Source organism: Scyliorhinus canicula, chromosome 6 (genome assembly GCF_902713615.1).
Source record: "Scyliorhinus canicula chromosome 6, sScyCan1.1, whole genome shotgun sequence".
NCBI lineage: Eukaryota > Metazoa > Chordata > Chondrichthyes > Carcharhiniformes > Scyliorhinidae > Scyliorhinus > Scyliorhinus canicula.
In genome coordinates, this window is record NC_052151.1 from 164,840,870 (window position 1) to 164,868,786 (window position 27,917).

A 27,917-nucleotide genomic window follows, 5' to 3' on the forward strand; every position below is an offset into this window, starting at 1 on the left:
TGCGCGGGTTGGAGCCGGCCAACCTGCGCTTGCGTGGCTGACATCACTTAGGCGCGCCGGCCTCGTCATTCTCGGCGCGCCACCTTGATGCAAGCGTCAAGGCCCGGCCGCCGAGAATAACGGAGAGCGGCTCCTAGCCCCCCAGGTGGGGGTGAATACGGTGAGAGGAGCGGCCTCCGAGGCCGTCGTGAAACTCAGCCGAGTTCACGACACCCTTCCCGATTTTTACCGGGAGTGGAGAATTCCGCCCGTGCTGTTAGGTGAATTGGACATTCTGAATTCTCCCTCGGCATACCCGAACAGGCGTGGAGTGTGGCGACTCGGGGCTTTTTACATTAACTTCATTGCAGTGTTAATGTAAGCCTACTTGTGACATGGATGAAGGTTATGACATGATTTTAGCATGTGTTTCTTTTTCAACATAAACTTGTGTAAGAGAATGAGAAGTTTTCAAGATATAAACTGAATACTCTGTGATGAAGAGATCTTTGCAGCTGTTTGTAGTGGGACTATTGTTCAACATATTGTCTAGGAAGAGGCCCAGGCATGGAAATGAATTGAACAATGCTCTCTCAGACAGTTCTGTGAAGTCTATTTTTGACATAACATTTATTGGGGTTCCGGTGGTGGCTATGAGGGAGTAGGTCGCATACTTGGTGGATCCCGCTCTGGCCGGGCTTTTGGAAGTTTTTCCCCGACTTTTCCGTGGTTTTGAGTCTTGATTTGGAAAGTGCGGACATTTAAGTACTGGATCCACACAGTGTTGCATGGAACGGAGAACCCCAAGGGACCATAAGGGAAGAAACAGAAAGATAAGCAAGGTCTGGGTAGAAGTGGCTGCTGAAGTTAACATGGCCAAAGTCCGGACCCCTGCTGTGACGGCCCAGCCATCGATGGAGGAGCTGATGCAGGTCATTCAAGAGGCTTCGCCAGACAGAAACGAGATTGTCTCGACCCAATAAAGGAGTCGATTGATCGGATGGAATGTAGGCTGGATGCCCAGGATTGGACGATCCAGAAGTTAGAGAAAGCGCTAGCGGACCAGGAGGAGCACCAAACGGTGGTCGAGCTGGAGGTGGGGATGCTGAAGGATCAGCAGAAGAGGCTGTTAGAAGAAGCGGAAGAGCTGGAGAACAGTGCGCGCCGACAGAATTTCAGAATGGTCGGTCTCCCTGAAGGGGCAGAGGGGGCTGATGCAGGCGCTTTTGTGGTAAATATGTTCCAGAAGCTTCTGGGGGAGGGGGCATTTTCCCAGCCGCTGGAGGTGGACAGGGCGTACAGGGTGATGATGAGGAAGCCTCGGCTGGGGGACCCCGCCCAAGGGCGATGGTGGTGCGGTTCCACAGATTTCTGGATAAAGAGTGTGTCCTCCAGTGGGCCAAATGTACCAGGAGCTGCAAGTGGGACAATAGTATACTGCGTGTCTATCAGGACCTGAGTGTGGAGGTGGCCAGAAGGAGGGCAGGCTTCAGGCAGGTGAAGGCGATCCTGTTTAAGAGGAAAGTGAAATTTGGGCTCCTCCACCCGGCATGCCTCTGGATCACCAATGAGGACCAGCACCACTACATTGAATCGCCCGAAGAGACGATAGACTTTGCCAAGAAGAAGGATCTGGCGCAGAACTGAGGACTTTTTTGGACTTAAGCGGCAGCACCTTTCTCTTTTTTCTTTTTTGAACGATGTATGTATGGTTTGATTGTTGTCCTTTTCTTTTTTTCTTTGTCTTTGAAGTTTGGGTGAAGATGGGGGAGTTAAAGATATTAGGTCGTTGTTGCGGGTTTTTTGGTGTTTTGATGGGGGTGGTTGGTGGCGGCTTTCTATGTTTTATTTTGTAGTACTTTAATTAGCACTATTGATGGGTGTGCTGTGGGGGTCTCTGTCTGTCAAGGGCTGTCTCCTATGGTAATTATGAGAATGTTCTGTCTTGGTTTGATGAGGGAAGTGGTTTCGATGGATGGGGGGGGGAGGGGAGAAGGGAACAATAGGTGGAAGACTTTGAGGCGCCGGAGGCAAGGGCCACTGGGCTAGCTGGGTGAGCTAGTCCACGGGAGCACAATGGGGGGTGTATATTGGTTCAATACAGGGCAGGAGTTGAGCTATAGAGTGATGTTGCTGAGGGGGGGAGCTATTCTACTGACGAGAGAGGGACTTGGGTCTGGGGATGGAGAGGAGGTCGAGGATGGGGGCTGACTGGAGGCGGGCAGTTCGCGACACAAGGGTGAGGGGGTACCCAGAAAAGGGGATGGTTGATCAGCGGAAGGGGGTTGATGCAATATCAATTACAACGAGACGAGAATAGAATGCAATAAATTGAGGCTTTATTACACAGAGATGTGTGGCCTCCTACAGCAGCTGACGAAATGGCTGCTGTACGAGGAGCACACATATTTATACTCCGCCTACTGGGCAGAGCCAGCAGGCAGGGATCGACACCCATACCTGTACTACAGGGGCCTTACCGTAAAGCACATGTATATACAGTATATACATCAGTGCTGACAACCACATTCACCCCCTGTTAAAATCAGGCGGTCCGGTGCCTTGATCTACCGTCGAGAGCGCATGGTCTGGCCGGTAGAAGAGCGGTTTACACTCCGCGCCGACCTGGCAGTCTCTGATGATCGCCCTGACTTCCTCGATGGAGTAGGGCAGGTTGCAGGCCTTGATGAAGTGGTAAAAACGGGTGACACCTGGGTGACGGAGATTGTCATACAGGGTCCGGAGTCGGTCCACTTGTGCGCTGGCACATGTACCTCGGGGTAGGGCATTGGGAGGCTCATTGAGCTTACCGGGGCGATACAAAATCTCGTAATTGTAGGTGGAGAGCTCGATCCTCCACCTCATGATTTTATCGTTTTTGATCTTACCCCGCTATGTATTATTAAACATGAAGGCAACCGACCATTGGTCAGTGAGGAGAGTGAATCTCCTGCCGGCCAGGTAGTGCCTCCAATGCCGCACAGCTTCAACGATGGCTTGGGCCTCCTTTTCGATGGAGGAGTGCCAAATTTCGAAGGCATGGAGGGTGCAGGAAAAGAATGCCACGGGCCTTCCTGCCTGTTTGAGGGTGGCGGCCAGAGCAACATCTGATTCATCGCTCTCGACCTGGAAGGGGAGCGTCTTGTCGACCACGTGCATCGCGGCCTTGTCGATGTCGGCCTTGATACAGTTGAAGGGCTGGTGAGCCTCGGCCGTCAGGGAAAAACGGTGGATTGAATGAGTGGGCGGGCCTTGTCCTCATAGTTTGGGTCCCACTGGGCGTAATACAAAAAGAACCCTAGGCATCGTTTGAGGGCCTTGGGGCAATGGGGGAGGGGGAGAACTCCATTCTGGGCCACATAGCCGAGGATGGCTAAGCGGCTCGTGCTGAACACACACTTCTCCTTGTTATACGTGAGGTTGAGGAGAGTGGCGGTGTGGAGAAATTTGGAACGGTTGGCATCATGGTCCTGCTGGTCGTGGCCGCAGATGGTGACATTGTCCAGGTACGGGAAGGTGGCCCGCAGTCCGTACCGGTCAACCATTCGGTCCATCTCCTGTTGGAAGACCGAGACCCCGTCGGTGACGAAGGGTACCCTAAGAAAGTGGTAAAGGCGGCCGTCTGCTTCGAACGCAGTCTATGGGCGGTCCGCCTTACAGATGGGGAGCTGGTGGTAGGCAGGTTTCAAGTCCTCTGTTGAGAAGACCCGGTACCGTGCAATCTGATTGACCATATCAGATATGCATGGGAGGGGGTACGCGTTGAGCTGCGTGTACCGATTGATGGTCTGACTGTAGTCAACGACCATCCTGTGTTTCTCCCCAGTTTTCACCACTACCACTTGGGCTCTCCAGGGGCTGTTGCTGGCCTCGATAATACCTTCCTGGAGCCGCCGCTGGACTTCGGACCTGATGAAGGTCCTGTCCTGAGTGCTGTACCATCTGCTCCTGGTGGCGACGGGTTTGCAATCCGGGGTTAGGTTTGCAAAAAGGGAAGGCAGGTCGACCTTAAGGGTCACGAGGCCGCAAACAGTAAGGGGTGATAGGGGCCCGCCAAATTTCAGGGTTAAGCTCTGGAGGTCTTACTGGAAGTTCAGGCTGAGTAGCAAGGTTGGGGAGGACGTAGAGACGGAAGCCTCTGAACTCCACGCCCTGGATGGTGAGGGTGGCGATGCAATACCCCCGGATCGCCACGGAGTGGGACTCGGAGGCCAGGGAGATTCTCTGGTTGGTGGGGCAGACCATGAGAGAGCAGCACCTTACTGTATCGGGGTGAATGAAGCTCTCAATGCTCCTGGAGTCCAGCAGGCAGGAGATCTCTTGCCCAGTGGCCTTCACCTCTGTTGAAGCGGTCGCGAGGTTGTGTGGTCGAGACTGGTAAGTCGTGACCGAGGCGAAATGCGGCTGGTCATATTGCCGGGACAATAGCGGCGATTGAGCAGGCCTGGCACACTGCAGCGAAAAGTCCCTTCTTGCCACAGGCCTTGCAAAGGGCGCTCCACGCCGGGCAGCGCTGTCGGGGGTGTTTTGACTGCCCACAGAAGTAACATTTGGGTCCCCCGGGGTTGGTTGGCTGCCGCGCGGCACAGGCGTGGGGTTGGCTGGGGGCGATCGCTGATGGGGTCCATGATGGGGTGGCCGCCAGCGAGGTCCACGATGCACAGTGGTGGGGTGGGTCGCGCGGTCGGGGGCATAGACCTGAATGTTGCGTGAGGCGACCGTAAGTGAGAGCGCTCGTTTTTTGGTTGTCTCGAGATCGAGCGTGGCCCCTTCTAAGAGGCGCTGATGAATGTAGTCAGACCCTATGCCCGTAACAAATGTCTCTCTCATCAGCAGGTTTGAGTGTTCAGTGGCCGAAACGGCTTGGCAGTCACAGTCTTTAACTCGAGCGAGCAGGGCATACCAGAAATCCTCCACAGACTTATTGGGAAGGTGATGCCTCGTGGCGACGAGATGCCCGGCGTAGATTTTGTTAGTCCGCTGAGCGTAGTTTTCCTTCAGTAGCAACATGGCTTCTGCGTAGGTCGGCGCGTCCGGGACGAGGGGAAAAACGTTGGAGCTCAGCCGCGTGTACAGAATCTGGAGCTTCTGTGCTTCTGGGATTGGGTCTGGCACAGGCCCGATGTACGCTTCAAAGCAAGCTAGCCAATGTTCAAAGTCCTTTTTGGCATTGTCTGCTTGAGGATGCAGCTGCAGGCGATCCGGCTTGATGCGGAGGTCCGTCTCTGAAAATGTCTGTGTAATAAATTGATGCACTATCAATTACGACGAGATGAGAGTAGAATGTAATCAAGGTTTTATTACACAGATGTGTGGCCTCCCACAGCAGCTGTCGAAATGGGAGCGCATATTTATACTCCGCTTACTGGGCGGAGCCAGCAGGCAGGGATCTACCCCCGTACCTGTAGTACAGGGGCCTTACCATAAAACACACATATATATATATATATATATATATATATACAGTATATACATCAGTGGTGACTACCACAAGGGGCACGGTGCTCCCCAACCAGGCTGATCACCTGGAATGTTAGAGGGTTGAATGGGTCTGTCAAGGGGGCCCGTGTGTTCATGTACCTGAGGGCTCTGAAGGCGGATGTGGTGATGCTGCAAGAGGCGCACCTGAAAGTGGCGGATCAAGTTAGGCTGAGGAAGGGTTGGGTCAGTCAGGTCTTCCATTCGGGGCTGGATACTAAGACGAGAGGGGTGCCGATTTTGATTAATAAGCGGGTGCAATTCCAGGCGGGCAGTATTATTTCGGATGGGGGGGCCATTATGTCATGGTGAGCGGGAAGCTGGAGGGGAGGAATGTGGTATTGGTCAACGTCTATGTGCCAAACTGGGACGATGTTGATTTCATTAGGAGGGTACTGGGAAAGATGCCGGATTTGGACTCTCACAAGCTGGTGATGGGAGGGGATTTTAATACGGTTATCAACCCCGGCCTAGACCGGTCGTGCTCGAGAACAAGGAAGGTGCCAGCGATGGCAAAGAAGTTGATAGGGTTCATGGAGCAGATGGGGGGGATCGACCCATGGAGGTTTAGGCAGCCGACGGCTAAGGATTTTTCTCCTCGCATGTACACAGAATGTATTCCCGGATCGACTTTTTCATTTTGAGTAGGGATCTGCTGGCGGGGGTGGTGGACATGGGGTACTCGGCCATCACTATCTCAGACCATGCCCCACATTGGGTGGAACTGCAGGTCAGTGAGGAGAGCTTCCAGCGCCAGCAGTGGCGATTGGACGTGGGCCTGTTGGCGGATGAGGCGGTGTGTGAGAGAGTAAGGAAGTGTGTGCTGGACTACCTGCAGGTTCACGACACGGGGAAAGTCTCAGCAGCGGTGGCCTGGGAGGCGCTGAAGGCAGTGGTGAGAGGGGAGTTGATTTTAATCCGAGCTCATAGAGACAGGACGGATAGGGCAGAGACGGACCGACTGATCAAGGAGATCCTACGGATAGATAGCAGGTATGCAGTGACCCCAGGGGTTGAACTGTTAAGGGAGCGTCGGAAGCTGCAGGCGGAGTTTGGGGTACTGTCCACGGGTAAGGCAGTGGAGCAGCTTAGAAAGGCGGGGGTGGCGCTGTATGAATATGGGGAGAAGGCCAGCAAAATGCTGGCACAGCAGTTGAGGAAGAGGGAGGCGGCCAGGGGAATCGATAAGGTGGTCGACGGGGATGGGAACCTGGTAGGGGATTCGGCTGGGCTAAATAGGGCGTTCAGGGATTTTTATAGTGAACTTTACCGCTCGGAGTCCCTCTCGGGGCCCGAGGGGATGAAACGCTTTTTGGACGGGCTGACTTTCCCAAGGGTGGGCAGGGCACAGGTGGGTGAGTTGAGGGCTCCGATTAGGGCCAAACAAATTTCTGAGGGCTTGAAGGCAATGCAGTCGGGCAAAGCTCCGGGGCTGGATGGGTTCCCGGTAGAATTTTACAATAAATTTTCGGGGATATTAGGGCCATTGCTGGTTAAGGTTTTTAACGAGGCGAGGGATAGAGGGGTGCTGCCCCCGACGATGTCACAGGCCACAATCTCGTTAATATTGAAGTGGGACAAGAACCCGGAGCTATGTGGGTCCTACAGGCCGATCTCGTTGCTTAATGTGGACGCTAAGTTGCTGGCAAAGGTGTTGGCCTCCAGGATAGAAGATTGTGTGCCGGGGGTGATTATGGAGGACCAAACTGGATTTGTCAAAGGTAGGCAGTTGGTGGACAATATTAGAAGGTTGCGTAACGTGATTATGATGCCCCCGGAGGGTAGGGAGGTAGAAGTAGTAGTGGCCTTGGATGCAGAGAAGGCATTTGACCGGGTAGAGTGGGACTATTTATGGGACATCTTTGGGTTTGGTAGGGGCTTTACCGACTGGGTCAGGCTGCTGTACTAGGCTCCGGAAGCTAGTGTGAGGACTAACAAGATGACCTCGGACTATTTTAGGCTGTACCGGGGGACAAGACAGGGATGTCCCCTCTCCCCGTTGCTGTTTGTGCGAGCCATAGAGCCGCTGCAATTGCTCTGAGAGCTTCTAAGGGCTGGAAAAGGGCTGGTTTGGGGGGGGGGGGGGGTGGAGCATAGGGTATCGCTGTATGCGGATGATTTACTCCTATATGTGGCAGATCCAGTGCCAGGGATGAGGGAGATTATGACGATTCTGGGAGAATTTGGCCAGTTTTCAGGATACAAACTGAATATGACGAAGAGTGAGATGTATGTAGTCCAGGCAAGAGGCCAGTCGGGTCGGCTGGGGGAGCTACCGTTCAGGTTAGTGAGGGACAGCTTTAGATATCTGGGGATACAAATGGCGCGGGACTGGAGCCGTTTACACAAGTTGAACTTGCCCCGGCTGGTTGAGCAGGTGAGGGGCGAGTTTCGGAGATGGGATGTGCTCCCTCTATCACTGGCGGGGAGGATGCAGACGGTTAAGATGACAATATGGCTGAGATTTTTATTTGTGTTCCAATGCCTACTGATTTTCATACTGCGGTCTTTTTTTAAGAGGATCAACAAAATCATTTTGGGCTTTGTTTGGGCGGGTAAGTCCACACGGTTGAAAAAGGTGATGATCGAGAGGAATCGGGGGGTGGGGGGGGCTTGCCCTGACAAATTTTAGTAATTATTACTGGGCAGCCAATATTGCGATGATAAGGAAGTGGTTGGTGGGGACGGGGTGGCTTGGGAGCGGATGGAAGTGGCCTCATGGGGCACCAGTTTAGGGGCGCTGAATATAGCACCATTGCTGTTCCCGTCGGCGAGATATTCCACCAGTCCCATAGTTGTGGCGGTCCTGAGGATCTGGAATCAGTGGAGGAGATTCGTTGGTGCAGTGAGGGCTTCGGTTTGGTCCCCAATATGCAACAATCATCGGTTCACTCCGGGGAGCTTAGATGGGGGCTTTCGGGTTTGGCAAAGGGTGGGGATTGAGATGATGGGGGGACCTGTTTCTGGAAGGGAGGTTTCCTAGCATAAGAGCGCTGGCGGAGAAATTCGGGCTGAAAGTAGGGAATGATTTCAGATATCTACAGGTGTGGGACTTTCTGCGCAGGCAGGTACAATCCTTCCCACTCCTGCCACGAAAAGGGATTCAAGATAGGGATAGTGTCTCGGGGATGGGTGGGGGAGGGGAGCATCTCGGACATCTACAAAGAATGAATGGGGGGCGGTGGAGACGCATACAGAGGAGCTGAAGCGTAAGTGGGAGGAGGAACTGGAGGGTGAGATGGAGGACGGCCTATGGGCGGAGGCGCTGAGTAGGGTCAACCCGACTGCTACATGCGCAAGGCTCAGCTTGATCCAGTTTACGGTGGTGCACCGGGCGCACATGACAGCGACCCGGATGAGTAGACTTTTTGGGGTGGAAGACAAGTGTGTCAGATGTGCGGGTGGACCAGCGAACCATGTCCATATGTTCTGGGCATGTCCAAAACTTAGGGGATATTGGCAGGGGTTCGGGGATGTCATGTCCAGGGTATTGAAGACAAGGGTGGAAATGAGTCCAGGGTAGCGATCTTTGGGGTCTTGGAGGACCCGGGTGTTCAGGAGGAGGGCGAGGCAGATGTTCTGGCCTTTTCCTCCTTGGTAGCCCGGCAACAGATACAACTGGCTTGGAGGGAGTCTAGGCCTCCGAAGTCAGAGGCCTGGTTAACTGACATGGCGAGCTTCCTCGGCCTGGGAAAGATCAGCCTGGGGGGGCAAGGGTAGTATAGAGTAGGGGGTTAAATAGGCGGGCCTTGGAGGAACGGATGTCGGCGGCTGTTTTTTTTGATTACTGTTCTTTGTATGCTATTATTTTTTGTGCTGTGGTTGTTTGCCAAAAAAACCTAATTGAAAATAGTTTGTTTAATAAAAAAGAAATAACATTTATTATTCTTTTGTCCTTTCATACCTGACACATAAATTTTCAATGTGCAAGACATAAATGGAACAAATTTTTAATTAATTTCCTGCATAATTTGTGTCACAGCCGCTGGATAATGTTTGCTAAACCCTCTTAAGTGGTTTGTTTTAACTGAGAACTGAGTAATAATCAGCTATGAAAAGGCAGGAATTTGCCAAAAACCTTATCTGGGATTAGCTGAAGAAAAATCAAAGGAAGATATAACAGGACTTTACACCGATAAATATCAATACGTTCAAAAACCAGCATAGGTCCATGCACATTTTACACATTGTTGTGGTCAGTTAAGATAGTATTTTCTCAAAGAGTGAAATAAGGGCCGGAATTCTCCGGCCGTTGGGAACCCTGTTCCCGCCGGCAGCATATCCCCACCCTTGGAATTCGCGGCAATGTGGGGTGGCTTCAATGAGAAATTCCATTGACAAACAGCAGGAGTGGACAATCCCAGCATCAGCGAGCGCCGTGCCACCGAGAAACACGGGGCTGGGCGACCGGAGAATCCATCCCGAGATATTAATTATAAAAACGGGGTGTGGTTTTACTTAAAATATTTGTTTGCATTTTTTTTTTAGTTCGTTCTTGAGATGTGGATGTCGCTGACTGAGTCAGCATTTGTTGCCCATGCCTAATTGCCCTTGAATGGAGTAGTTTGCTAAGCTATTTCAGTTGGGAACTTAGGAGTCAACCGCATCATTGTGTGGGTCTGGAGTCACATGTAGGCCAGACCGGGTAAGGATGATAGATTTCCTTCCTTGAAGGACATTAGTGAACCAGATGGGTTTTACAGCAATCGACATTGGCCATCATTAGACTTTTAATTCCAGATTTGTGACTGAATTCAGTTTTCACCATCTGCCGTGGTGAGATTCGAAGCCGGGACCCCAGAGCATTACCCTGGGTCAGTGGATTACTAGACAATACCACCGCCTCCCCATTAAAAAGCAGGAAATTAATGTGAGCCTCTGATGGAGCAGTAAAAAATCATTAATTCACCATATCGCAAGCTAAGAAAAAAAATGTCAACCTAACTGGAAAGGGAATTCATTCCCTTAATATGCCGTCTTTTATCTTATCCTCAGCTTTAGGGAAAATCCGGAGTGCAGTGGGCAGTGCTCAGCTTCTCATGTCTCAGAAATTCCAACAATTTTACTGGCTTTGTCAGCAGAATCTGGTAAGTACTTTTTTTTTCAAAATAAACTTGTCAAAATTTACAATTCTGTCAGAACATCAGACTGTTTTTGGTTCAAATTGTTTGCAGTGTCGGCTGTTATACTGTTTATTTCTTTATCACAAGCCAAGGTGTGGCTAGGATGGGTGGGATTCTTCAGCTCCCCTAGCCATGTGTTTCTAGCGGTAGGAGGCGGGCCCTCCTCCAGCTGGGTGTAGAGGTCTTTGATCCTGGGAATCAGACACCTATCAACCTGGGCAGCCTAATTTATGGTCACCTTATAATCGCCACAAATCCGTATTGAACCATCTGGTTTAAGAACAGGGATTGTCTGCGCCACCCACTCTTGAGAACTGGACCAGCTTGATTGCACCCTGCTCTTCTGAAGCAGTTCATGCATCACTGGTCCAACTCTGAAGAACTTGGGTGTTGAACCCGGATATACATATATTTTGGCTTTGATGCCTTTAATCTGGCCTAGTTCCTTGTAAAATATGTCTTCATATCTCCTGAAGACATCTTGGAGGGTGCCGTTGGATATTTTGGAAATTTCCAGCCAATTGAGCCTAATCTTCTGTAACCAATCTCTTCACATCAGACTGGGTCCGAGACCTTCCATGGCAATCAAGGGCAGATTGGCCTCCTGCCCTTTGTACGCTATTGGTCTGTTGGTAGTTCCAAGAATCTTCAAAGTTTTCCCGGTGTACATGGAAACTTGGCTGTGGTACTCTTCAAAAGACTGAGTTCCCGCACAAAGGTTTTGGAAAGTCTGCTTTCCCACTAAGGTCACCGAAGCTCCAGTGTCACTTTCCATTTTGAGGGATCTGTTCATCTTACGACAATTTCAATCAGGGCGACCTTGTTCAACCGATACATTGCACACTCTTCTTCAGAGCTCTTCTCCACTATGTACAGTGCCGCTGTGGACCACTGCTGCTGCTATCTTTTTGCATTGGCGTGCTTTGCCTAGCGTGGCAACATGATTGAATGTGCCCTGGATTCTCCAGTTGCTGACGCCGAAATCGCATTCGCCAATTGGCCGGCGAATCCGTTTTGACGCAGAAATCCCGGGCGGCGCCGTTTTTCAGATGCTCAGCCCCCTCCAAAAGGGCATCATCTTAGTATTAATTTAGTATTTATAAAATGTACTTGTGTTTAGAACTCGTTTTCCAAAGCAAGAGTGTGCTCACCACATGGCTGCATTATCAGAGGATGAGATTTTGGATTGATTTGTGCAGCAGACTCTTGATAATTAACAAATTGATTTGAGTTTTCCAGAACTCATTGACCTGTGACTATTGATGGTGTGTCAACCAGATGAAATTTGCAATCGGAAACAACTAATTATATCCCAGTGATTATCACACAAGCAGTTTCCATTATAAACGTGGACATCAGATTTTACAATTTATGTTAACAGGAATGCACAGAGACATAACTTTCTAGAAATTCACTAGCGCCTAACCATCTAAGTGAACAGTGGAAGTGCACAGCCCACCATCTTGGTATTGGCTCCTGCATAGACCAGGACCCACGCCCGAAACATGCATCAGGCTGTTGCTCATGCAGAAAGGGGCCCAAAACCTTTGTTTCAAGCTCCTACTGCAGATAATCTGCCATTGTATTTAGATACTTGTCACTGTGCACATGTTCAAATCATCGCATGTATTAGAAATAATTTATCTGCCCTTGAAGTGAAATTAATTATTGGGAAAAGAGCGTAATAAAGCAACTTCTGCATTTGAAACCACAGGGACAATGGTGATGGGCATATAGAATCATAGAATTTACAATACAGAAGGAGGCCATTTGGCCCATCGAGTCTGCACGGCCCTTGGAAAGAGCCTCCACCCTATCCTTGGACACTAAGGGCAATCTATCATGGCCAATCCACCTATATTTAGAAATTCCAAGATTTATTTTACATCAATAAGTAAACCGACATTTCTTAAAATGGATATATGCATTTGCATGATGTTGTGAATTTTTAATGGCCACTGTAACTTACAGTGATTAAATGATTCACCTGAGGAAGGAGCAGTGCTCCAAAAGCTAGTGTTTGAAACCAACATGTTGGACTTTAACCTGGTGTTGTAAGACTACTTACTGTGCTCATCCCAGTCCAACGCCGGCATCTCCACATCATGATTAAATGATGGAATTGTAGCGTATGAGGCCATTTAAAAAATTTTGCAAAGTGTTAAGCATTTCATGGCAAATGACAAAAAAAATCTCATTCTGAGAGTCTACAGGAACATTACATTGGCAAAATTCCAGCTGTGGCCTATTCAGCGTTTTATACAGTTCCATCATTACACCCCTTCTTTTACCTTACCCAATAAAGAAAAATATTCCATATGCTTGCTTTGCCACCTTGTCCACCTGTCCTCCCACCTTCAAGGACCTATGGACATGTACTCCAAGGTGTCTCACTTCCTCAACTCCTATCAATATCTTTGAGTGCTCCCTTGCTTTGTTGCCCTCCCAAGTGCATTACCTCACACATTTCCAGATTAAATTCCATTCTCTGCCCTTTCAACCAAACCATTCACATCATTCTGGAGTCGACAGCTATCCTCTTCACTATCAACTACATGGCCAAGTTTTGTGTCATCTGTAAATTTCCCAATCATGCCACCTTCATTTAAATCTAAACGACTAATATATACAACAAACAACAAGGGCCCCAACCCTGAGTCTGGTTTAGCACAGTGGGCTAAGACAACAGCCTTGTAATGCAGAACAAGAATAGCAGCGCAGGTTCAATTCCCGTTCCAGCCTCCCTGAACAGGTGCCGGAATGTGGCGCCTAGGGGCTTTTCACAGTAACTTAATTGAAGCCTACTTGTGACAATAAGCGATTATTATTATTATCACTGAAAAGTATTTCCGCATAAATACCCATCGAGCCTTACCTTTTGTTTCCTGACACTGAGCCAATTGTAGATCTAACTTGCCACCTTCCCTTTTGTCGCATGAGGTCTCACTTTTCTGACCAGTCTGCCATGTGGGACCTTGTCAAATGCCTTACTGATGTACACGTTTTTTGAGGTGTAATTTTTGTAATTATTTCTTGCCTGTATTTTGGAATATTTCACATTCTGTTCACTGAGAATAAGAAGTCTGTGGTTCTTCTTAAATTATAGTCTTTCATAACTGGAAAGATCTCACTTTGGATAACCTTTTTGGTTTTCACATGGCAGCAATGTTCCAGAAAATTGTATTCAGCATCACATTTCTTTGTGTCCTCCTGCAGACAAGATTCCCATTTATTATTGAAGGATATGCTTTAATCTGCAGTTGTGCCACAGCTTCCGAAAAAAGCCAAGGTTGAAGACGTCAACCCTAATGATGAATTTAGATAAGTTTGCGTCATGTTTAGGTTCTGCCAGTCCCACTCTGAAGTTAGAATAGAAAAAAGATAAAATCCACAAAGAATTTCAGGGTCACAGTATCTAATATTTAACACCAACAGCTGACATTCAAAAACACTCAGTAATTTGATTTCAGGCACATTGCCTTACAATTGCCAGTATTTTAATTGTGCCAGAGAGGCATAGCCGATCATTGAAAATACCCAATGCCCATTCTCCCTCCCTCCTTCATTTTTCGAAACGCCACAAAAATTCAGGATTATGACAAGATTTTATGAGAAGATTAAAGATCATTTTCAGCAAGATGGTGCCACGTAAACATTTTAATATCATTTAGAGAACCATCACCATTTATATTCAGATGGCCACGTTCAATAGCAAAGATAATTGTTCAGAATTAAATGCAGTTTAAAATATTGTGGCTTCCTTTTCTGTTTAATTCTTTTGCTCCCTCATGAGCTACTCTGCTGTACAGAGATGAAAATGATATTGTAATGGCTCAGTTCTCCATGGTAGGCGTTCAAAGTGAAAACTGTCGAGCTCTCCGAGATGAAAAGTATTTCCTTTATTGTGCAGTAAAAAGAGCAAAGTAATATTGAACAAAAAGGTGCATTTTAACGTTAATGAAATTAAAATCTTTTCAATGTCTGTTTAGATTGTCCAGCATTTCTTGGCTTTCTTATTCCTAATATTAATGTCAAACCTAAAAGATTCCCAGTATTTTGGCACATGTAGAGCAAGTCTTGGCTTATGAATATGCAATTAGGCAAACAGTGAAAGTATTTTAATATCCGTAAATTGTGAAATCTGCAATTTCAGAGGTGTAATTTTTTCAATATATATCTAGAATGAATTGTTAATGAGTTGATTTGGTCCCTGCTAGGATCCCAGCGCGATGCCAAGGCCTACGTCCCAGGATCTAGCAGGATTTTGGGACCTCCTGCAGCTTTCCATTGAAGATGTCAGCATGAAGTTTGATGAGCTGCATCAGCTGAAGGCAAACGATTGGAAACCTATTGAGCCATTTGAAAAACAGGTAAAGTAAAATGGTGCAGTGAAATGCAACGCAGCCAATGAAATTAATATACAGCTAAGATTGCTTTTCCCTAGACAGGTACTCTTCAGGACTCGGTGTAGGGACCAACCGCGAGTCCTGAAACTGCAAGGGAGGGCAGCAGGACTACAATGGTAATCTTCCCAGCGATGGCCAATTAAGAGACCCCACCACCCCGGTCACTGAGATAAGGATGGAGGGTCATTGGCCGGGAATTTCCAGCTGTTCACGCTGGCGGGATCTTTCGGTCCGGCAGCCGGCACACCACCACTTGGGTTTCCGTGCAGCAAGGGGTACTGGGCCGTCTCCGCCACCACATGGTGGTTTGCACAGAAAGTTCCACCCATTATCTCTTCACCTCAGTCCTCAGTGGCCTCCACTTTGTTTTGAAATTGTGTCCGCTGGTGCACGACCAGAGGCCTGGTAGCATTACAGCCTCAGCTGCAAGAGAGTTGTAGCTGCTGTGGCTGCAAGAAGAATGAGAAGGCGCCTCTAGTTTGCGGCACCTTCGAAAGTGAGGTGAGAAAATAGTTGCTGTGCCAGGGCCAGGCAGGCAGGCCCCGGAGATCAAAGGGGAAACTCCATCAGCAGCATCAGAGCTGCAAGGACGGCCATTGCCACCTGGGGCCCCCTCCTTGGGTGTTGGAACCTCCAAAGACCATTGTGCCATAGGTTACTGACACCTGCCAAAAACATCTTCTGCCATTCAAGTTGTTCATGATTGATCTGTACCTCAATTCCGTCCCCTTGCCATTGATCCATTGCTCCTAATACCCTTGCCTGACAACAGTGTATCAATCGCAGTCTTGAAATATTCAATGGAACTTCACAAAGTTCTAGATTTCCACTACCCTTTGTGTTAAAAAAAGTGATCCTAATTTCACTCTAATTTTAGGTTCAAACCCATATGCTCTGGTTTCCCCAACACCAGAGCGCACAATTTTACTCTAGCTACCTACCCTTCAAACCACTTTATTATTTTGCATACCTCAGATCACTCCTCAATCTTTAACTCAGGGGAATGCAAGTGATACAATGTAGTTAAAGGGGGGACCATGGGTGACTTCCAGGTGAGGTGCTTTTGACGTTCTTTTGCAGCTCCACAGTGTAATATGTTGTTGGAGCAGTTTGGGAAAATATAAAAATATCTTTGAATTCAGAAAGGAGTGATGCTGGATTTGAGTAAGAAGTTGAGAGGAGTTTAAAGGCCTGTCAGCAGTCTGCTGTCACTAATGGAGGTTTATAGCCTCAGTCCTTCTTGGGCTGCAGCATGACTTAGAAATGGAGCACAGTCAGCGGAAGGAAGACTCTGCTTTGTGCAGAGGGAAGAGGAGAGTTCTCATAAGAAGGCTCTATCCACAAGGGTCATCAGGGAGTGCTACTCCTCCCTCCACCTCAGCCGAGAGCAGCATCTGAAGCAGCTACTGTTCATCAAGGAGGTGGTCAGTGAAACACCCCCGAAGCAAGACCCACAGCTGCTCAGCAAGATAAGGATGGTGCTGCGCGTGGCCATGAAGAATGACATGGCCCTTAATTCCTAAGCCAGCAGATGTTTCCAAGTGGGTGCAGGCAACATTGCCAAATTCTCCCAAGTCACCATGCTTTGCTGTATCAGGCAGGTGGTAAAGATCCTGTATATCAATAAAAGGGACTTCATAGTCTTCTATCTTATTAGAGATAAGTTGAAGGAATGGGGTTTTGCCAAGCTAGTGAAATTCCTAATAATATAGGGAGCCATTGACTGCAACCATGTGGTTCTGCAGGTACTACATATTAATGAAAAGAGGTACAGGAAGCACTTGGTTGGGGGGCCCACCAGATTGTCTACAAATTTGGGATGGCCTGCTGCTTCCTCCAAAATGTTACTCCCATGAGGATGCAGCCCTTGTCACCAAGCCTTTAGTAGCCACCTGACAAAGAGGAGGAGGAAGAGGAAAAGAGAAGGGGCGGGATTCTCCGACCCCCTGCCGTGCCGGAGAATCGCCGGGAGGCGGCATGAATCCCGCCCCCGCCGGCCGTCGAATTCTCCGGCGTCGGAGAATTGGTGGGGGCGGGAATCGCGCCGCACCGGTCAGCGGCTGCTCACAGTGGCCCCCCCCCCAGCGATTCTCTGACCCGCGATGGGCTGAAGTCCCGCTCGTTCTATGCAGGTCCCGCCAGCGTAAATTGGACTAGGTCCTTTAGCGGTGGGACCTGGCAGCGCAGGCGGACTCCAGGGTCCTGGGGGGGGGGACGGGGCGATCTTACCCTGGGGGGTGTCCCCACGGTGGCCTGGCCCGCGATCGGGGCCCACCGATCCGCGGCGGGCCTGTGCCGTGGGGGCACTTTTTTCCTACGCGCCAGCCGTGTAGGTCTCCGCGATGGCTGACGCGTAGGTGAACCCTCCCCCCTGCGCATGCGCGGGGATGACATCAGCAGCCGCTGACGCTCCAGTGCATGCGCGGACCCGCGCCGGCCGGCGGAGTCCCTCCGGTCCCAGCTAGTGTGGCGCCAAAGGCCTCCACGTCAGCCGGCGGGGTGCCAACCACTCTGAGGCAGGCCTCGCCTTAAAGGTGCGGAGGATTCCGCTCCTGTGGGGCGGCCCGACGACGGAGTGGTTCACGCCACTCCGTCCTGCCGGGACCCCCTGCCCCGCCGGGTACGGGAGAATCCCGCCCAATATATCAAGAGACTGCCCAGCCTATATGGATCATCTGTAAGCAGCTACTCAGACTTCAGTTCCCCTAAGATTACCACATCACCACAGTTTCATAATTCCACCCCTTTCCATCCTGGCCAAAATCCTAAAATAAAAAATATTTGAGGGAAAACATCGTCATGATCCCCACACTCGCCAACAGACCCAGTAGACATTTTAGTCATTGTGTCTGATCTTTACTCAATCCCCGCAATAGTCCAGTGCTGTACTGTATATTCAAATGAAGATCTCTGCCTTGATCCCCAAAATGCACTGTGTTAAGTGTGGGTATGTAGGCATCCAATAAAAGTAGTGCACCATTCACATGTGTGGAGAGTGGCTGTTTGAGTGAAATAAAGAAGGGTGAGACCTGTAAAACTATACTCAGCATGAGTCCCCACCTTCAGGAGAAGCAAGTGGGGAAATGAGCAATGAGAAGATTTTATTAATCGAGCCTTCATTTCCATTAAATGACTTCTCCAAAAGAGGCTGGCTCCATTTCATTATTCATTGCATGTGTTAACATTGATTATGCACTGATTTAACGATTCCTAAAATTGAAATTGACAATTATTCAAGTTTTAAACATGAGTTGTACACATTCTACAAGCCAAGAACATATGGAGTGAATGATGACCACAATAATGCTTCTTATATACAAAATCTAATAAGAACTTCACAGCTTTCCACATGTCGCACACTGCGATAGATTTTGAAGCAGCAGCAAATTTCAGATTGATGATGATAATTAAAAAATGGTTGATTCACTACACTCTTCGTTTAGCTTCCTCACCAAGAAACTCCTCCTCCTTGGTTACCTACGTCTACACCTCAACTGCTTCTACTTCCAGTTCCCTGACCTCTTCATCCCCCTGTCTCAATTGAGGGGTTTGGAAACAAGAAGGTGCATTTTAAAATCGAGGCGTTGCCAGGCCAGGAGCAACTGTAGGTCAGTGAGCAACAGGGTGATGAGTGAAAGGCACATGATGGGAAATTGAATATGTTCACCAATATATAGCGTTTGGAATGTAGGAAGATATAGTCAAGTTTAGAGGTGACAAAGGTATGGCTGAAGGTTAGCAGCAGATGAAGTGAGACAGCAATGGAGATGGACGCTGCCTAGTTGGTAAAGGTTACATATTTGTGAGGTGCTATCACAGAAGCTTTAGAGAGTTTCTTCAGTACACACTGTGACCACTGTACTCCAATCGTAGAAGATGTTTAAGCTAGCCAATCTACCTGATTTATTTATCTTAGTTGGTACTGAGGTTCCTCAATCTTAGTGGAGCTTTGCCCAGGCAAATGGAAGGTACTCCATCATTCTCCTGGCTTGTGCCCATAGATGCTGGAAAAGGTGTTGGGGAGTTGAGGAGGTGAGTCACTCGCCATGAACTGGAGAATGTAGAGACTCAAGGAGGTGGTATGGCAATCCCCTGTCAGGCGAATTCATTGCCTGGACTCAACTGATCCTTTTTTGTTGTTTTTAAAAATTATTTAATGGGATGTGGGGGCCACTGGTAAGGCCAGGATCTGTTGCCCCTCCTGAATTGTCCACGAGAAGGTGATGGTGTGTGGAACCACTGCAGTTCATGTAGTTTAGGTATTTCCACATTGCTGATAGATAGATCATAGAACTTACAGTGTAGAAGGAGACCATTCGGCTCATCGAGTCTGCACCAGCCCTTGGAAAGAGCACCCTACTTAAGCCCCACACGTCCACCCTATCCCTGTAACCCAGTAACTCCACCTAACCTGCACATCTTTGGACTGTGGGAGTAAACCGAAGCACCCGGAGGAAGCCCACACAGGCAGCGAGAGAACGTGTAAACTCCACACATACCGTGACCCAAGCCAGGAATTGAACCTGGGACCCTGGAGCTGTGAAGCAACTGTGCTAACCACTATGCTACCATGCTGCCCCAGCAGCTGTAGGATTTCAATCCAAAGATGATGAAGGGGCGGTGGTTCATGTCTACATCACGGTGGTGTGTGCTTTTGAGGGGATCTTGCAGGCAAAGGTGTTCCCATGGAACTGCTACCTTGACCTTCTGGCTGAGAATCAGAGGTCAAAGTTTACAGTGTATATGAATATGAGTAGATTTTGCTCTTCAGTCCTTGGAATAAACCTTTTTACAGATCTGTATTGAATGGTTAACATTAGTTCCACATGTTAAGCTTTTTAGATGAGAGCACTTATTTTCTCTCAAAATTAGGATTTTCAAGTGAATCAAACTGTTCCCTGCCTGCAGATAATACTAAATTGAGGAATATTCATTTCATGTCCAAAGGTGAGCAGGTAAATCACAGTGATCATTACCAGGGTCTGCTTGCTTCCAAGGTCTATGGCTCTAATTCCAGATTTGCTTATATGAGTGGCACAACTTAATAGGGTTGGCTGCATGAATCAAATCAACCCAAATGCTCTAGGACTATAAGTCTTTTATATTTAAAGTCCTGTATTCATCACTCAGCCTTTCAGCGAGATTGTTAGGAGAGCCAGAACTTAAGTGTCTGCCGTATACTTTGGGATTTTTACGATTTAATATTAATGATAATTATTTCATAATTCCTCAGGAGGAGAAGAAGATTCCACCTCCAGTACCAAAGAAGCCACCAAAAGGAAAAATCCCCATCATGCGAGAAAAGTCCCTTGACCTTCCTGACAGGCAGCGACAGGAGGCGAGGAAACGGCTAATGGCTGCCAAACGAGCGGCTTCCTTTAGACAAAACTCGGCCGCGGAGCGTGCAGATAGCATTGAGATTTACATCCCAGAGGCACAAACCAGGCTCTAAAGACAGTTTCTTGCCTCGTGTCCTTTTAATTTCTGTTGACCATCGGCGCTCAATATTTGTCATGTACATTTCACAAACCAAGCCCAGTGGAATTAGTGTTGGGATTTCCATGGTGATTCTTGTCCCAGCCTCCACCGTTTATGCTCTTGCTGTTGTGTTCATTGTGCCATACATCCCAGTGGAATGATTATAATTCCGGGTTTTTTGAACTCGTTGCAAGAATCCCTATATTCTGTAAGAGGAATCAATCCAAGGAGGTCACACTAAATATTCCACTTATCCATCAAGCTCTCTCGGAAACTATTAAAGTGGAGGAGCTCTAGAGGAAGAATGCAAATTCAGCTAACCACATTATTTTCTATGAATTGGTTTGCTCAATGGGTTTGAGGGAATGGTTAAATAGTGTTCTCTGGAGAGCACTGGATGTGCGAACTAATGAAACCGGGAGGGTGCTAGGGTTTCAACAAAAGAAAATAGGAAGAATGAATAATGTGCCAACATGATTTCTTATCTCTTAATATTATAAATGAACCTAGCTCCTAAGAAGGGAACAAAAAGACGCTCTGCCCTGTGCTCAGCAGAACTGTTCCCCATTCAAAACTATTCAGGGACTGAACTCCAGTATGCTTTGGGGAATATGTAGCTAAAAGGGTAAGAATTATTTCTCTAAAATAATTCTTACAGGATAGTAATCTGCAGAATCTATTGGGACACCAAGTAATTTTCATCTGCTGAGATAAGCTCCTGACACCCCTCAGTTTCTGAAGTATTTGCCAAAATGTTTTAAGACTTGAAAGAGGAAAAAAAAAAGTTTTCTTAACTTCTTTGCGAGTGTGCTGAAATGGTTTTCAGCTAAGTGTTGTGTATCTTTTAAGTAAAATGGGTGGGTGGGGGGTGGGGGGGGGAAGTGCTCACCTTGTAATGGTGGCAAATATGTGCAATAGTGATCAGCCTCATATTAAATGTGTGCAATTACAATCGTGCCAACGCAGAGAGTGGAGACGGAAGAGAGAGACTGAATGTAACTTCCCCACGAACGCTTGCCTTACTATAGCCAGATACTGGTAGTTAGATCTTTCAGCAAAGGAAATTCAGAAGTAATCTCCTGATAATAATCACTCCAATATCCCCTTCATTTAATATTTATTATGCTCTTTTAAAGGAACTTTTTTATTTATACACAGTTGCGTTAACTCTTTTCAATTGGCATGCTATTTCTATTTTTATTTTCAAGAAATGTACTAAATATGCGAGCTATGTGTGAGAACATTTATAAATAATACACACTCACAATGAATATGTTAAATATTATTTAATGATTTTTTTTGTAAGGATTATCTTTAAGCTTTTGTATGTGGTTGGACTGAGTGCTTCGAAACAGTGCTTGTGTCATGTTAATGTAACCAACAAAAGATTTATTTGAATGTGAGCACTAAGGTTTCAGTTACACTGTTTGGACATGTATAGAGGTTATTTTACCTGAAAGGTGTTTTTCTTTTTTGTTCAAATAGTTACTTTTTTGGTTATTGTGAAGGGAAAGTAATTGTTTAAATCCAGTGATGTTTGTGGAAGCATTAAATTAGTCCAGTTAAATCGGCCTTTTCTAACATAATTCAGAATGCAGCACCCTCTGTGGTAGGATACCCTACATTACAGTACCACCATATACACTTGCACCTCATTTTCATTCATATTGTTACCAAACAGCCTTAAATTAAATTTGGAAGCAAAAACGTGAATGAATGTACTGCCCCTAAATTTGCAAAAAAAAGAAAACCCAAGAAATATCTTGTGGCGTAAATAAATACGACCTAAAGTTGAGAAGTGATTTACAACATGATACTTGCTTAGGCGGTATGAAACAGTATTAAAAGATCACCTGAGAAATGTTTAAAAGAAACCTCTGCTTCACTCAGCACTGTAGAAAAAATATGTGAAATGTTAATATCCATAGCCCAAGTTTCAAAAACAAATTCATTAGAAAAACACTTGGCAAAAATGCTGGAAAAAACTCAACAGATCTGGCAACATCGGTACAGAGGGAAACAGAGCTAACCTTTGAAGTCACATATGACATTTTTGGAACTGAGGAAGAGTAATACGGACTCGAAGCGTTAACTCTCTCTCCAAAGATGCTGCCAGATCTGCCGGGTTTGTCCAATACATCTGTTTTTATTTCAGATTTTCAGCGTCCTCAGCATTTTGCTTTTACTTTTATTTAAAGACTAATCTTCCTTTAAATTCTGTTTCATCAAGACTTGGATAAAAGCAGGTTTTTTTTCCCAAACCAAAACCTTCTGGTTATTTATGCTTTCCATAACCACTGTTAGAGAGCTGACTTGTGTTTTGGTGTATTATTTGGCTTGCTTTATTTAACATGGAAAGTACCGAACTAATTCTCAACTGGTTGGTGCTGGACTATCTTATCTCAGCTTCATCCAGAAATAGCCATTCATCCCCCCCCCCCCCCCCCCCCCACTTGCACAACATGCAAATACAATTTCATAACTTTAAAACATGAACTCTATCCGCAATTATTACTGACTTTCCCAAATTCAGAGGTATTACTGTGTTCTTCCCCATCCCTGCTATTCAGTACTAATGCATCAATTCGACACATGCTAGGCAGACATCTAACTTAATAGTGGCAATGATTACCTTTTTATACACAAACAGATTTAGTAAATAGATCAAATATAAAGCAAAACATATCAATTTACAGATATCTTAACGAGACAGAATTATAGCTTTGATGCTTTTGTTATCATCACCCAAATGCCAATCATCAAGGTATTGGTTTTGTTCCTGTTGGTAAAACGTTACCTTTACTTTAAGTTAAAACACCTATACTTCTAAGTGCAATATACCATGTATATCGTTGGTGTTAATGGTAACGTCAGGGCAACTGAACAAAAGGCAATATTTGTGTTTTTTTAAACTCTCCACATTTCTCTATTAGGCCAAGTAAATAGCAATGCTATTTTGTACATGTATACTTCTCATTACAGACTGAGCTTGTATTTGATAGCAAATCGGAAACTAATGCAAAGGAGTCTGAATGTTCTATTAAGTACCATTAACTTTAACTGCACGTTAAATGAAGCAACATTAGTTGCATTTAATGTAAAATCCATGCTGTCATTTTAACTAAATATGCTTTATAAATTGAACATAATATATACCTATCAGTGTGTTGAAGTTTTTTTTCCAGTTTTTTGTGGCAGAGGTTGGGGGGGATGTTGGCGTGTGTTTTTTTTTAAAACAAGTGGTCTACTATGAAGAGCAGTTATTCTATTAGTTCTATCCAATAGAAAAGATACATGGACCAGAATTTGCTGGCCAAATAATACCAAATTTAATGCATATATTATTGGGGGCTGGTTTAGCACAGTGGGCTAAACAGCTGGCATGTAATGCAGAACAAGGCCAGCAGCGCGGGTTCAATTCCCGTACCGGCCTCCCCGAACAGGCGCTGGAATGTGGTGACCAGGAGCTTTTCACAGTAACTTCATTGAAGTCTACTTGTGATAATAAGCTATTATTATTATTATTATTAGTGTGTAGATCGTTCAAAAAACTGCAGCGAGGAAAAGATAGCCTCCGAATTGTGAATTGATACAAATTGTTGGACAACGTGCGCTGCTGCGTCATTAGCCTCACATACAGCTCAACTCGCCATCATCTTCTCAATGAGTTGCAAGAAGTTGCTGCAGTTGGACATTAATTGCCAATTAAACTTCCTGCAGAAAATTGGGGCAGTGATTTGACAATAATCTTTCAATTAAGTGATTTATCTTCCTGCAAAACCACTTCCTGCTTCAGCCCAGAAAGGAAACAATTTAAAATGTAAATACTCAATACTACAGGTAATAAATTGTACTTGAAGATTTTTAAAAATTAATTTTTAACGTTTTTTTCTTATTTTCCTTTCTATCTTTTATTTCTCTCTCAATGAAATCTCTCCCTCGTTTTATTTCTCATTCTGTATCTGATTTGGATCTTATTCTATGTTGTTCCTTTGGGGTTTTTTCAATTCATAAATCTCATTGGTTAAGGAGGGAGATTAGCCCTGTCAGTCACCAAGATCTCAGCTGTCCCATTTCCCTCGCTACACCATTATCAGATCACACTTTCGGTACAAAAAGTATTTTGAGCTGAAGAATAAGGAATAAAGTTTAACCAATGGGGTACGTCGTGAGATGACCCATGCCAACAAATTCTGGGCCCATATTTCCCTGCTGGTGACATGCAAACTGGCAAATTGGATAGAACTGCAATTCTTCACAGAGGTGAAACAAATAACAAATATTTCAGGTGGAACTAGGAATATAGTTATTTAATTTAAAATACTGCTAACTAAACAAACAGAAAAATCATAATATCTGTCGAAAAACAGAATCGAGTGCCAATTACTATTTTTTGCACAGTCAATTTCTTCTAAGTCAACAAATGATTGTCCATAATTCTATCTCTTTTTCCTTTCATTTTTTTTGATATGCACTATTTATCAGCATGCAAGATACAGATATTAATATTGAATGTAAGGTGCGCTATTTTGCTGAACGTGATTCCTTGGTACTTGCTGATGCCTTCTTTAGCAACTTAGTAATTTGTTACTTTTTGGAGGACATGTTTAACATCATTTTATTTGCACTACTTTTTCAGTTGATGATTGCTTAAAACTGTAGATGACGATCATGAGATGTGTTTATTAGAGTGTTGTTCCACTGCTCTTTTGACAGAGTTCTCACACACTGTGTATCGCTGATGTCCATTTACCAATTGTAAATACTTCTGCACTTAAAACCTTTGTTTGGGGGGAAGTCTCTGATGCTTTTGTGCACTGGAAAAGCTGTGTTATACCAGTGACAGAACTGAACCCTGAAGTGGACTGATTTTGCTTCTGATTGTACAGAAGGAACACTGCCCTCCTCATATATGTTTATTTCCCATATTAACGGAAGAAATGATATTTTAAAACAGATTACTCTGTAAAGGAAACTTTAAAAAAAATCCAGTTGTGACATACTTCCAGTGAAATATGAGCTGAATGTTTGATAAACTTATGAGTTGTTTCAAAATTATGGCTTGGTGTGTTGTATTATTGCTATTTTTTGAATAGTGAATAATGATGGCTCCTTCCCTGCTGAGGCTGGGTCTTCCTCTAAGTACCCTGCTGGCTCATTGCGTTTACTTTAATTTTTAAAAAAACACATTTTTGAAGCAGTCAGTTTTTTTGTTGCTAGCAGGGTTTGCAACCTTCAGGTTGTGATCAATGCAGATGGAAAGATATTTGATTTTGTTATAATACTTGACACAATCCACCTTTGCTAAGATCTATGTTTTGTTACAGCCCAAAGTGATGTTGCCCAAGAGCTCAAACTATATAGGCCTGGAAATTGGTTTGCCCTCCTTTCTAGGTCTGTACAAGGGAGCTATAGTCACCACTCGCAGCCCCAAAGACAGCTGACAGAGGGCAGCTCAAATTGCAGCGACAGGGTCCTAGGGAAGTGAGGAGTTTGGGCAATCACCAGGGGTGCTGGCTGGTCAGCAATTTTAAAGTGAGCATGCAGTGAGCCTTCTGCTGCCATTCATTGTTGTGTTATGCCTCTTGGTGTAGCATAAGCTGCTTCCTTGATGTATGCTCTGACAAAGGAAGGTTCAGACTTGGAGATAGGTTTAACACATTTATTGAACAGTTAACAATTCTCCTACTTGAGTTCGACTGTCCTGCTAATCTTGCTATAGTAACTCAGTCTAACGAACCAGTCTGCTCTAAGCCATGCGGTGGGTGTGATGCTTCTGATCTGCCCTGTCCTTCTCTCTAAGTGTCGCCTGTGGAAAGAGAAAGAGCATGTGTGTCCTGTCCTTTTATATGTGGGTTTTGTAATGCCCCCTTGTGGTAGTGTCACCTCTGGGTGTCTTGACTGCCTATTGGCTAAGTCCTATTCTGTGTTTTCATTAGCTGTATGTCTGCATGTAATGATGTCCCTGGTGCTCCCTTAGTTGTAGTGTATTTACATTAACCCCTTGTGTATTCACAGTGATGCATATCACCACATTCATAATCCAATATGGCAAGGGTCCCCCTTGATTTTCACATGTAATGGGTCAAAAGCCAGGTTTAGGTCTGCAGCGTGAAGACATTATGAGCAGTCCTAGCCAATTGGGCGGGTCGTGCAGTTCGGAGGCGTCTCTGGTCAGCAATCAGGAGGCAACAGATCAAGCCGAAGGAGGTCAAGGCTTCTTTAAGGATCCATGCCATACGACATGGAGTGCAGAAAGAGTCACTTGCTTGGCGAAGTCTGAACCTCCCACTTCCCATTTAATGTTGTGATTGCTGACCCCTGGTTAATGTGAAATTGGGTCCCCAACTGCACTGAAGGAGCACAATGTAAATACGTTCAAAAGCATCCCACTTATTAACGTCAGGGTATTTGGTCGCCCCCGTTGTGTGTGGGTGCAGATTTAATTTTTAACAGTGACCGTTCATCTTAGGTTGTGGGTTAATTTTGAGAGCATTATCTATCTGTGTTTTTTCTCCATAGATGTTGCCTGACCTGCTGCGTGTTTCCAGCATTCACTTTGTATAATATATTTTGATAAAGATGTTTTGCTTGCTATAATGCAGCTTTGACGAGATTACTGAGAAACTCTTGGGACTTTGCAGGTGTAAAGGTAGAAATGGGGTTAATAGCCAGTCAGGCAATCAGTTATTAGGGTTCATGCACATGATCCATTCAGGCCAATTTAATCTCCCTCCTTTGGGAATATTTTTGTGCGGATTTTGCCGCACAAACTCCGAGGTCTCTGCCGAAACCTCTTTCGGGAAATGGTGTGGACGAGCCATATAGCCTAAAAGGCTGCCCTGTCTGAGTAAACCAGTCTAGACCAGAGCATCATAGAGCAGTAGTTGTGCAGGATAAGAGCCAGTATTCAGAACAGATCCAACAGCTCAAAACTAGTCTTCCAAAGACGCTGATGTTGGTCATCAGCAGTGCAGCTTTGGACAGAGTGTCGAAGTTTGGTGAGGAGAGCAGTTCAGTGAGGAGGAGGAACGTTCAGTGAGGAGGAGGGTTCAGTGAGGAGGGGGGTTCAGTGAGGATGAGGGGTCAGTGGTGAGGAGGGGAGTTCAGTGAGGAGGGCAGTTCAGTGAGGAGGAGGGTTCAGTGAGGAGGGAAGTTAAGTGAGGAGGAGGGGTCAGTGAGGAGGAGGGGTCAGTGAGGAGGAGGGGTCAGTGAGGAGGAGGGGTCAGTGAGGAGGAGGGGTCAGTGAGAAGAGGGGTCAATGAGAAGGGGAGTGCAGTGAGGAGGAGGGGTCAGTGAGGAGGGGAGTTCAGTAAGTGTGGTGAATTATAAACACTAATAATCCACACTGTATTGTACAACATGTGTTGAGCCTGTACCTTGTACTAGATCATGTGTAGTTGCGTGGCTCTACCCATATGGGGAGATGAGGAGCTTGTACTGGGCTGTTGTG

General features: G+C 46.3%; 1 protein-coding gene across 5 annotated transcripts in view; it reads left to right on the top strand.

Moving 5' to 3' along the window:
- Positions 1 to 20,775, top strand: part of dlgap2a (discs, large (Drosophila) homolog-associated protein 2a) — a 1,284,003-nt gene extending 1,263,228 nt beyond the window's left edge. For all 5 annotated transcript variants that reach the window (XM_038800403.1, XM_038800402.1, XM_038800404.1 and 2 more), the window contains 3 exons: positions 10,453 to 10,544; positions 14,798 to 14,950; positions 20,220 to 20,775. In XM_038800403.1, coding sequence (XP_038656331.1) covers positions 10,453 to 10,544; positions 14,798 to 14,950; positions 20,220 to 20,438 — 464 coding nt within the window. In that variant the 3' untranslated portion in view covers positions 20,439 to 20,775. The remainder of the gene's footprint in view (positions 1 to 10,452; positions 10,545 to 14,797; positions 14,951 to 20,219) is intronic.
- Positions 20,776 to 27,917: the final 7,142 nt, after the last annotated feature.